Source organism: Juglans regia, chromosome 1, assembly GCF_001411555.2.
Source record: "Juglans regia cultivar Chandler chromosome 1, Walnut 2.0, whole genome shotgun sequence".
In the NCBI taxonomy this organism is placed as follows: Eukaryota; Viridiplantae; Streptophyta; class Magnoliopsida; order Fagales; family Juglandaceae; genus Juglans; species Juglans regia.
In genome coordinates this window covers 3,504,430-3,516,566 of record NC_049901.1, presented here as the reverse complement: position 1 = coordinate 3,516,566, position 12,137 = coordinate 3,504,430, and the positions used below count along the sequence as shown (strand labels likewise).

At 36.6% G+C, this 12,137-nt stretch overlaps 2 protein-coding genes across 2 annotated transcripts; both read right to left on the bottom strand.

The window, feature by feature from the left end:
- Window positions 1–737: 737 nt before the first annotated feature.
- LOC109007244 (proline-rich protein 2) lies at window positions 738–5,150 on the bottom strand. Its single transcript, XM_035693578.1, is given in 4 exon segments — window positions 738–1,097; window positions 1,099–1,964; window positions 3,443–3,718; window positions 4,785–5,150. Coding segments are annotated over 4 exon segments (1,545 nt in total). The 5' UTR covers window positions 4,980–5,150; the 3' UTR covers window positions 738–889.
- A 1,781-nt stretch (window positions 5,151–6,931) lies between these two features.
- Window positions 6,932–11,431, bottom strand: LOC109007245 (probable galactinol--sucrose galactosyltransferase 5). The gene is made up of 4 exons (XM_018986843.2): window positions 9,621–11,431; window positions 8,991–9,168; window positions 7,764–8,131; window positions 6,932–7,661 (listed from the first exon to the last, which is right to left on the bottom strand). Exons 1-4 carry the CDS (start codon window positions 10,848–10,850, stop codon window positions 7,098–7,100), a joined length of 2,340 nt encoding a protein of 779 aa, XP_018842388.1. The 5' UTR covers window positions 10,851–11,431; the 3' UTR covers window positions 6,932–7,097.
- Between the last annotated feature and the right edge of the window lie 706 nt (window positions 11,432–12,137).

Here is a 12,137-nt window from a genome sequence, read left to right as displayed (position 1 = left end):
TATTCGGTGGCCTCCCTATGTGGGAGTAAAAATGTAATTATTTCAATAAATACACATATTTATTGAAAATAACAAGTCAAAGAAAGTTTATTAAAGAGAAAAGTTACATTTGGAATTACATGTGGGATATTATTTTACATTTTTATTTAGATTCATTATTTTCTATTTGTTGTTATTGGGATGAAACAAATGTAATTAAATACTGTCTTCAGAAAATGGAGTAACTTAATGAAATATTGAATCTCCAAATTATTGTATATTTTTCGATATTATAATGTCATGAAAAATGTTATAAACGTAAAAAAATCTCACAAAAGTAAATCTATAAATTGATATAATTTAATGTAGTATATTAAATTGTAAAATCATTTTTATTATAAAATATATCTAAAGTATTATATAAAATCATGTCACTGTATAAATTTTACTTTTACTAAATTTTTTGCAAATGTAGCACTTTTTATCTCTTGAGTTGAATAAATAAACAAACATGCTGACCAATTCATAATGCTCTATAGTTTAATCTTTAATGGGGATTCCAAATATTATAAACAGAGAAGAACCTCCGAATGAAAAAACTACAAACTCAAAACTAGATGTCAATATTTATTTTCTGGATTTCAAATCTTGAACCCAAACGTCACCATTGAATGACAAAACTCTCAAAACTTTTGTAAATACAATAATCCACTTTCGTAAAGAAATCTCAAAACTTTTGTAAATAAATACACCGTAAAGAAATCTCAAAACTTTTGTAAATACAATAATCCACTTTCGTTTATTGTCAGTATACACAAATGAAATTTACGATAAGCGCTCACACACCAGAGCTCGCAAGAAAACAGAGAAGAAAAAAAAAAAGGAAGAAAACAAAACACCTATCCTACTACTATCGACCAAACCAACCTCTTGGGGGCTGAACTTCCCCTTCATTCATAAGCTTATCCAGCACTACATTCAGGTCAACTGACTGGCCATTTTCCGTAAGCTTTTGAACGGTTGCCCTCACGTGGTCTCTTGGGAATCCCATACTTATCACTTTGTCAACCACATCATCGACAGGAGTCCTGTTCCCCGTTCCCGCAGAACCAGACCCCAGATGCGGTAGGCAAGGCTTGTGGTAGTACCCGAGCAGTTGGAAGCTGTGGGTAACCAGTTCCACCACTCTGGGCAACAGCAGAAGAGAGTGGTGGTTTCACTGCAGAAGTGCCACCATACTGAGGAGATCCACCATAATGGTATGATTCAGTGGGCCCAGAAGGTGGGCCATATCCAGAAGAAAAACCTGAACTGGATCTGCTAGATGGTGATTCATACATGTGAGAAGGTGCCCCAAAAAATTGTTGCGAGGGAGGGGGTCCGCTGGGTGGCTGGCGAAGGCTAGGTGGGTAGTTCTGTGGAGCATAAGGTACCTCCTCAGCATGGTGGCTTAATGAAGGTTGGAGTTGAGGGGGATTAGCAGGTGCAAGAGATGGGCGCTGCTGAGGCAGCTGGGGTGGTGGTTGAGAGAACTGCTGTTGAGGGCCCGATTGAAACTGCTGATGTGGTGGTGCTGCAGGAGGAGGATACGACTGCTGAGTTAGGGATGATTGATATTGCTGATTTGGGGCTTCAGGAGTTTGTCCAGGTGGAGAGAAGTAAGGCTCATGCTGAGGAATAGAGGGGATCTGGTTCTGAAGGAATTGAGGAGGAAATTGAAATGAAGGTGGAAGATTTGGAGGGAGAGAAGGTTGAGGAGGAGCGTTAGGGGGAGGAAGTGCAGGGACAGCCTGTTGATTATTAGCAGAAGGAAGATGTTGCTGGCATTGCTGAGGAACAGATGCAGCCTGCTGCACAGAATCTACTTGCACAGTGTTCTGGGTTTCTGGTTGTTGCTCTGCCTCGGATGTTTGTAGCTTTGCAAGCCCCGGCTCACCACCAAGTACTAATTGCTTATCCTTCAGCACCTGTACCCCCAATTGCACCTGTATGTCAATGAACAAACACCAATTGGAGACACTACAATGACCAATAAACCAGTACAAACGTCGCTAGCATGCATAATATATTAAAGTTTCAGATCCAAGTGATTTAGCCCTCACGCCGTTGCCCGAGTCTTGGTTTGAGACATATCTGGATTCTTGCTAGCCTCGATGTAAATGAGAAAGTGAATATACTAATCACATTGATTTGGTAAATATCTATGGGAAGCCCATCTTTGCTTTAAAAAAATTGAGTTTCACTTTCTGCACCAAGTTTTGGCCACGTTTGGATAGTAAGATAAGATGAGATAGTTTTAGATGAAAGTTGAAAATTGAATTAAATATTGTTAGAATATTATTTTTTACTATTATTATTGTTTTGGGATTTGAAAAAGTTGAATTGTTTATTATATTTTGTGTGGGAATTTGGAAAAATTGTAATGATGAGATGAGATGAAACCGTTTCTGTATCCAAACAGGGCCATAGTTTTTTTTCTTTTTTTGTAACTAATGGTTCATAAAAAAAGAGTAAATATTCTCAGAGGTAATAATTTAACTCTAACATATTCTAAAATATCAAGGAAATCTGAAGGAAGATTCTGGCGGCAGTTTTCATGAAGGAAAATGATACTTGGCCCCATCATTTTGCCCCCTCAAAGTTACCGTTAGGGTATTTTAATTTTTTTCTTAATGGTTAACGATGTTTTAAAAATGTTTGAAAGAAAATGAGAAAAAAAAAAAAAAAGTGCAACTGCACTAGTGGTAACTTTGAGGGGGCAAAACCATGGGCCAAGTAGCAGCACCCTTTCATGAATTCAAAGCAAGCAAGAACCTAAACTGAATTTGTGAAAGCTTTTGCACCAAGTTTTGGGATATTAAGGGAACCAACTGACATTGGGGTAAAATATTTTTGTTGCCTGTCGATTTCAACCCAAAGATTCTTAAGATCGTGAACAGCTCAAAGGAATGGTTGGCCACATAACATTAATACAGTAATGGATCAACATAAATATGCAGTATGCATGGATATATCAATCCTGCATGCATCTATGACATATGCAGCACGCATGGATATATCCATCCAGCATACTACACCACTTGTTTGGTGCATGTCATGTTGGATAGGCTTATTAGCAGGTACTAAAATTTTGACAGAGATCAAAGCAAATCCACTAATTTGAACCTGCAGGGATTGTAATGAGCAAACTATTGATCACCCTTCCACAACATCATCCACTTAACTCAAAAAATTCTGTCAACAATGTGACAAAGCATTTGTAATCATCTTATGTTGGGAACACACTAACAACATGAGTTTACCGTGGTCCATAGGGCCTATTTGAGAAACTTTTGGCGGCCAGTAGCATCAAAGCCCCCAAGCAAGCCTTTAGCCACCAAATGCAGTAAAGTTTCACCCATATACCAGATGCATTAAAGAGCAACCATCACAATAAAAGGAAGTGTCAGAAAAGAAGGGGTACCTCTCTAAGAATATTCTCCAACTGCCTCAGCCTTCCATCAGTGCTTCCATGATTGTTTCCAACAGACACCTTCAAATTATCAATGGAACTCTCAAGGTTGCGGGTCCTGCTTTCCAGCTGTGTTATTCGTGCACTAACACCTTCCAATACATGTAGCAAATTATCTGCATGTTTCTTCATTGTTCTATCAATTTCAGACACAATTGGAGAACCAAAGGCATCGTGATCCTTCTCTAGCATGACTTTTGCAGGTTCACTGTACAAAGAACCATAATTCTGCATAACACATGGAACACCAATTAAATGTATCCAGAGAATAACAAGAAATAAATAATATAGTCTAGCGTCAATAACTTTCAAGCAACAGAACAGACCCACTCACCAAAAATGACCCATAACACAAGAGAAAGTAGTCCAACAAAGCCACTATTCTGGCTGATCCAAAGGAAATGAGAAAACTACCAACATAAAGGATAAATAAAACAGAAAAAGGAGAGAGGAGAAAATAAAGATAAGAATAAGAACCATTTCAATGTCTCAAGACCAAGTTTCAAGCCCCATCAGAGAAAGCAAAAGGTAAAAACTCAAGCAGAGAGCTATAACAAACTTTTAGTGCTAGCAAAATAATTCTCAGAATGAGGGCATTAGTGCTTTTATATCGGATAAATAACAATGCTCTAGACTCTCGACTTAGCACCTATCAAAGACTTTTTTTCCCATTTATGTGAGGATTGGATGGTGGGAAAATGTTTACGGCTGTAAGAACTCATCTGCCCTAAATCTTCACTTTCTTTCTCAGGCTACCCTTTCCTGAACCAAAACAAGAGAAACTCCTTGGATTCCTTCACCATGTCAAATCATGCTCAGGATCAGCTATTCAAAATTTTAAATCCTTTTTATCATCCTTTTCCCTATCAGAATTCGTGTTCCATACATCATAGAACATCTAATATAGATACAGAGGGACTATTCTGTATGAAAACTTGCGTGAACCCATACCATTAAAAATTGAATACAATTTCTGGTTTGCTTGTATGTCTGCATTTCACTTACATTCCACTTCAATTAATGCATGCGAATAAAATATGCTGGTACGCCAATATGGGAGCTAGCTTAAATAACCTATATATCCTCAATTCTTATTCCAAAGCAATTAATAAGTCTAATTCTGTGACACATCGACCATTGCCAAAAGAAGTCTCGCCAGCACAACGCATTTACTCTTCAAGAAATATAGATAAAATCAACAAAATGCACACGGCAATCATCCTTGGGGACCTAAACAAATCAACATTAGACCCTAAATTACCAGGTCACTTGAGATAGAGTGAGAGAGGGTTACTCTAGTAGCAGTGGCGGCGGCGACGGTGGTGGTGTTGAGCTTGGGATCGGAAGCGGAGCTCCAAGCCCTACCGGCGAGAGCAGGGGTGGCATCGAAATTGGGGGACTGGGATGGAGGAGCTACGACGCGGACGGGGCGAATGGGTTGGAAATCGTAGCTGACAACGATCTCCTCCTTCTTATCAATCCCATCCATACGAGCTCCAGCAATTTGGAGCGTGTGGTAGGTGTTATGATCAACCTATTCTTCCTCCTCCGCCGGATGCTTCATGTACGGCGTCGTATTCATCGGCTCCCACCGCCTTAAGATATCGGGAACTTTCGGTGCATTTTTTCTCTTCCTTTTTTAGTTTTCGACGATTGAAGATTGAAGATTGAGATTGTGTTTGGATGTTAAAGTGAGGAAAAATTCTAAACATAAGCTCCACATCTTACACACCCACTTAAAAATATGTGATTTTATTTTTTTATCCTCATATTTCATGTGATTCAATATGAAATATGAGGATAAAAAAATAAAATCACATGTTTTTAAGTGGGTGTGTAGAGTGTGAGGCTTCTCTATAGCACAACTCTAAAGTGAGTTGAGTTGAGATGATAAAATATTGTTAAAATATTATTTTTTAATATTATTATTATTTTGGGATTTGAAAAAGTTGAATTGTTTATTATATTTTATATTGAGATTTAAAAAAGTTGTAATAATGAGTTGAGATGAGTTTGAAATCCAAACAAAGCCTGAGTTTATGTTTGGACGCTGAGATATAAAATATTATTATTATTATTATTTAAAAATTTAAAAAAATAAATTATTTATTATATTTTATATTAAAATTTAAAAAAATTATAATAATAAATCGAGATGATTTTAGGATCGAAGCATGAAATTCGCGTGTTGGCGTGGATGACTATACTACAAGACAACCTTTTTTTTACACTCGCGTTCTCTCTCTTCCCGTTCTTTCGTCGCAACGGAAAATAGAAATTTGTATGATGAATAAATATAGATAGAAGTCATTATTATGAGCATTAATTTTATACACATGATGTGGCATCATCTAAACTATATATCTCTCTAAGTGAGTATTAAAAACAATCAATTAGAAGTAGCTACGCAGTGAATATAAAATATACATTACAATAATAACTTCTCTATAATATTTCTCTTATATGATACATTACATACAATGGCAACACATTTTAAATAATTATCTACCAAAATAATATAGATGTGAAATTATTAAAATATATGTTGTTTCTAATTTTTTTACTTCCTGATTAGTCGTTTGGTGAGTTATTTTGAATATTTTATTAAAATCGAATTATTTATTATATTTTATTTAAAAATTTTAAAAAATTATAATTATTAGATAAGATCATATACTTTCTGAATCTAAATAAAATCTTAATAATTTTTGCCTTCACACCTAAAGAAAGTTTAGGTAATGGGTTGAGATCAAGTTAAAAGTTAAATAAAATATTGTTAGAATATTATTTTTAATATTATTATTATTTTAAGATTTTAAAAAATTAAATTATTTATTATATTTTAAAATAATTATAATTATTAGATGAGATAAATTAGGATGATTTTTGTATTCAAATCGGACCGTGAAATTTTAAGTTGTTTAGTTCATTTTAAAAAATTATAGAACTTTTGGGTGAAAGCACGTAGTTGAAGGGTGCATGAGGCAATGCAGAGTCTCAAGGCAGTTTCGAATAGTTCGGGAAAGCCCATTTAGACATTTGTTTGTCCTCTCCCAAAAAAAAAATCTAAAAATAGTTATTTATTATTATTATTATTATATAATTTTAAAAAATTTAATTATTTATTATATTTTATGTAAAAATTTTAAAAAATTATAATGATTAAATAAGATTAATTAAAATATTTTTTTTTATTCAAACCTCTCCTTAAACTAATCCGGTTGGGTCCAAGACCAACCGATGTAGCCGATGGTTCCGAATCCAATTCCCTTTACTGGGCTATTGCAAACCGCGGATTATTCCGAGCCCAACTCTTGAAAAACTTCATTTTACCAAGACATGATCTGTCAGAGGGTAGAGCGGCTTTGTCATCCTTTGCCACCAAAAGACTGGCAAAACTGATGGGTTCAAGACAGTACAGTACATTTGAAAAGGAAATTCTCGAAGCACAAGCAACAGATGCAAAACTAATATTGATATATCACTTTAATATCGTTTAATTCACTTGGTTACTTTCCCCAAGTCATCAAACTTTTAAAAGAGGAAAAACAAAAAACTTGTAATCATCAAAATCCTAAAGGACATTAACAATATTCAACCCCCAACTTTAGAAGATGTACTCAATCAAAGACGAGTTTGAAGAACCAGGCCATGGCACTTGAATAACAACCATGAAGTCCTCGTATTCAAACGGTACAACCTCGCCATCAATCTTGCAAGCTATTGGCTTCTCTGACGCAAACACTCTCATTTCTCCAGTGCCCTTCACTCCGATTCGGATCGACTTAGCCTCATCATTGAAAGCCAATGATTGGATGGCACCACCGGTGTTAAGCATGTTCACCAAGCCTATAGGAGCAAACTGAACAGATGTTCCGGTCAAAACGACCACCGGGGAAACGGTGATTAGCTCGAAATTGAACGGCTCCAAGGATATCTCCAGGTTCTGTGATGGCTTGGAGAGGACTAGCTTCTTGGCCTGGGAATAGTAAAGGGCAAAAACTTGTACCCCTTCAATGGAGATTGGGTTCTTGCCACTCTTCCACTCGATGTCATTTGGGTTGGCTTGAGAGGTCACGACATGGGAACATTGGGAGGCACATTGGTTGCGCCTAGTTTCACGGCACCATCCACCTCCTTGGCAGTTGAATGCCCCAAGAACTCCAGTATACTGTTGGAAAAGTTAAAACAAAAAACGTAAGAATATTGGCGGATCAGACATCAAACAGCTTGCAGATTGATATGTACGAATTAGCAAGAAATAATTAACCACCTTGTTGAGGTTCCAGATTTTGAGCATGGTCTTTCCATCATGCAAAGGATCCTCAAAGAGACAGTCTCGGGTAGGAAGTGCATAGTACTCGCAGCGCAGAATAGACCCATCAGGTAAAACCAGGGTCTTGAGCAGATCGAAGTTGTGCTTGCCAACAGTGTCACTAACATAAATAGGACCACCAGAAATTGCGCGAGATGCAGCATGGAAAGCAGCACATGGGTGAGTAGACTGGAACATGTCCCAATCTGGGTGTATGAAGTTGCCCATCCACAAGCTGTTGTAGGCACAGTGCACCATGTGACAACCTTGGAGCCAAAATGTGCCATTTGGATCACCAGATGGATCGGTGCACCAGAAATCGTCCCCTGTTTTATATATGTAACATGTTATCCTTAGTCTAGAACATGTCTGAAAATCGAGCAATCATGAACATCGCCGAAAAATTGGCATTACTTCTAGTTGCAATCTTGCAAACTAAAAGTAATACTTGATATCAGGCAGAAAATTATCAGTCATTTTCTATCTATTTCATTTAATCCAAAATATTTTGTGTTCTGTTGATTTTCAAATCAAATACAGAGATCTAGTCCATATTTATTTTTTTATCACGTTAACTTGGTTTGGTGGTAGGGGCTGTAACAATTTTAAGAAGAAAAAGTTCGACCAATTCTAGATTGACAATGTTTGAAGTTTGAACCAGTCTAGTTCTATACATGTGTGAATTAATCGAATAATTACACTTGGGTTTAAGAAAACTCGAAATGAAAGGGACAGATGCGTGGATCTTAAAATGAAATAATTATGACCAAGAAAAGAAAAAACAATACTTCTAGAATGTATAAATATTCAAAATTCTAATTTTCAATTTATTAATTAGAACGATATCAACTACGACAGTTGCGTGGACCATAGGTTAAATTTATGAGCACAAAAAGTATTTTATTAATTTATTTATTTAGCAAAGGAGTAGTCTAGTGATCAAAAGATTGATTAATTTGGAGATGGTACTTAATTTGAAATTCTAAATGGAATTCTTACACTACGCACTTTTATTTGAACAATATGTAATTTATTATTTTTATTTTTATATTTTAATATTTAAATATATGAATTTAAATAAAATGATAAAAATGAAAAATATATTTGCTAGATTGGACTTGATTATAAAATTTCCTATTTGAAATGTTATCGTTAACTACGAGTACAGGTACGAAAGAGACGCACCAACACGGCCAAGAGAAATGGCCTCGGTTCCGAGGAACATGAAGTCGTTGCAGTGCTCCATGCTTGCAATAACACCATTCCCATTGAAATGCTTCTTCACCGAAGCGGTGAGAGCCTTGTAATATGCCTTTGCCAGCTCCACTCTTCCACCGTAATTCTCGCACAGCATCTCCAGCAACTACATACAAACTCAGCAAAATTACACGCCTAATTAGATGAGAATATCATGATTCTGTCTAAGAAAATTCAACGCAATTTGAAAAACAAAAATTATTTTGGAAGAAAATAGTTAAGAAATCATTCTCGTATTAATATGAAAAGATATCGTGCCAACAGTGTGCCGACAAAATATGTGGTGAAGATCAAGATAACTCATACATCTCAATCTCTTTAAAAAATGAATTTTCACCATACAAACCATGCTTAATTTTATTTTTTAAAAAGATTTTAAAATTTTTTATTTTTAATAAATTGATGAGTATAATTTTTCTTAATAAATTGTCAAATTAATTAACTGAATCCGCCCCCTAAGATAAGAAAGCAATATGTCCCCTGATAACGTTGTTTGACTTTGGCCCTACAAAACAAAAAATACTTAAAAGAAACAGCAAGAAGGTAGTTAGAACTTACATGGATAACGTCGACCTTGACCCCATCAATGCCAACCGCCTCCAAGTGTGAGTGCAGCCCTTCGTACATCTGATCAACGAACTCCGGTGGGACCAGCCCGACCCCGGTGGCAACTATCTTATCCACCGCCAGATCTTCCATGGTCAACTCCAATCCAGGAGAGAGATTGGGCTTCACCACCACCGATTCCGGCATTCCGGGCACATCGGGCCTCAGCCCACCCCAGTAACCGCATAGTGCGTGCCACACGTACACGTAGTCGACACTCTTGAACTCCTCCTTTAGGTCCCTGATAAAGGCACCCATGCCCTTGTTGGGGGCACCGGTGGGGGTGTTTTTGGGACTGCTATAATCCCTGAATTTGTAGTTCTCTTGGAATTTCAAGAGCCTGCAAGGCATTTGCTCTCCCGCTATGGTTTGGTTTATGCCCTCTTGCGTGATTGGGTCCGCATCGTGGCCGATGGACTGCCACCCATCGTCGAGCAGAACGAGGCCCGGTGGGCATCCACCTTCGACGAGCCCTCTCACACCTTCTAACACACCATGAGGGTGCACCGTAAGATAAAATGCGTCCCACGTGCACCAACCAAATTTGTCCACGATACCCGGTGGGGTTTTCTCCTCCAAAAGCTTAAACGTGCCCAGGTGAGCTCTGACGACTTTCATGGCCTCCTTGACCAGGGTGAAAGGATTATCTCCGGCGTGCATGTACACGATGCTCCGGAATGCAGCTCCGGTGGCCTTGGTCGACCCGCTCTCGACGCAGAGATCGACGTTGTCGTCGTTTCCGGGCTGGATCGAGGCCCGGAATGTACCCTCGATAAGAGGAAGAAGGAGAACATAAGGACGACCGGAGTCTGATTTTTCGAGAACCACCATCTGGGTCTCGTTCTCCAGGTCTCGGCCATTGGAGCCAACCCAGTGGGTGGTCCACCAGACCTTGAACCTGAATATACTCATAAACCTAATGTCCCGCAGTTTTCCGATGGGGACGATGTGCCGGCTTTTTGAATGCGTGGCGTTGAAGCCGACAAAGCATCCAATGGAGGTGATGGATTTGTCAATGGAGGTGTAAGGTGAAGGAGTGGCTGTGATATTCTCAGGGACGTCGGAAAGTAAGACGTGGCCATTGGCCAAGAAGTTTGAACCCTCCAACGTGATTGGAGACTGTTTAACATCATTGACGAGAGTGGTGGCATCGGAACCAGCTTTGCTCAAACTTGGAGCCATTGATGAACGCGGAAGAAAATGGCTGTAAATTAACACAGAGAAAGAACGTCAAAAATACGGACGAGGGGAAGGGTTTTGTGGTGTAGAGGCAGAAAGCCAAATGGTGGTATATATAATAGAAGAAAAAAAGGTAATTCGGAAATGATTGGAAGAAATGGGATGAAGATTCTCTGTGATCCTCAAAGTAAATCTCCTTCTCGATTCTGTGTGGTGTGTTGTATGAAATCTTTAGCTTGCGTTTTCGATGGTTAAAGGAATATGGAAAGTGTCGATTTTATAGGCGAGCGGAGCAAAGGTTTGGACTTTGGAGGAAGATGGCGTGAAAGTTCGTTTGAAATATAATACGATAAAGTCTTAAAATTACTCATTTTTATTATTTATTATATTTATTTTCTCGATGGGGTAAGGATCAACTATCAAGTGGGGCAGTGGGGTTTATCATGACTTTGAGGAAATATTTCTATGGGCCACTACTCTTCCAAAAAGTAGGATTATTTTAGATTATCCATGAATCGATGCTCCTATGTTTCTCGATTCCTCACGGTTATTGTAATAGTCAAATCTCAGTCAATTTTTAATTTTAATTAGATCTTTTTAAAATTAACTTCAACTAATCAAATCACTTCAAATCAAATTATAAATTATAATAAATAAAAAATTAAAATCATATTTAAAGAATTACTATTCACTATTCGAAAGAATATTTTATTAAAAAATATTTATCATTTTCTCTTCGTTTCTCTTCCTTTCTTTTGCCTTTCTTCTAGTAATAATGCAGTACGAAAACTGTTTGAAAAGAGTAGAAAAAAATCCAATTCTTCCATGGACCCTCGCCAGCAGAACAAAACAAATAAAATATCATCAACGAAGGAAATAAAACAATACATGAGAGAGCGAGATAGTTATCGTGTTAAATAATTTGTTAAGATAATAAAAATTAAATTATTAATTAATATATAAAATAAAATAAAAAATTATTAAAATATATAATATTATATTATTATTTTAATTTTAAAATGTTAGTCTAATATAGATTAACAAATTTTAACTTTAGTCAAAATCTCAAATTTTAAGGCTATATAGTTTGTATAGTTAGTGAGATGAGATGCTTTTAAATGAGTTGAATAAAATATTATTATAATTTTATATTTTAATTTTATATTATTTTAAGATTTAAAAATTTTTAATTATTTATTATATTTTATGTGATAATTTAAAAAAATTATAATAATAAAAAAAGATAAAAATATTTTTAAATCTAAACAGGCCTTAGTCAAAATTTGAACT

What these genes read in the sequence shown, in the direction of transcription:
- LOC109007245 (XM_018986843.2), bottom strand. Translation starts at nt 10,850, where the DNA reads ATGGCTCCAAGTTTGAGCAAAGCTGGTTCCGATGCCACCACTCTCGTC. An exon ending in CATTTCTCTTGGCCGTGTTG is followed by an intron (nt 8,132 to 8,990) that starts GTGCGTCTCTTT and finishes TATATAAAACAG; the next exon opens with GGGACGATTTCTGGTGCACC. An exon ending in AAATCTGGAACCTCAACAAG is followed by an intron (nt 7,662 to 7,763) that starts GTGGTTAATTAT and finishes CTTTTCCAACAG; the next exon opens with TATACTGGAGTTCTTGGGGC.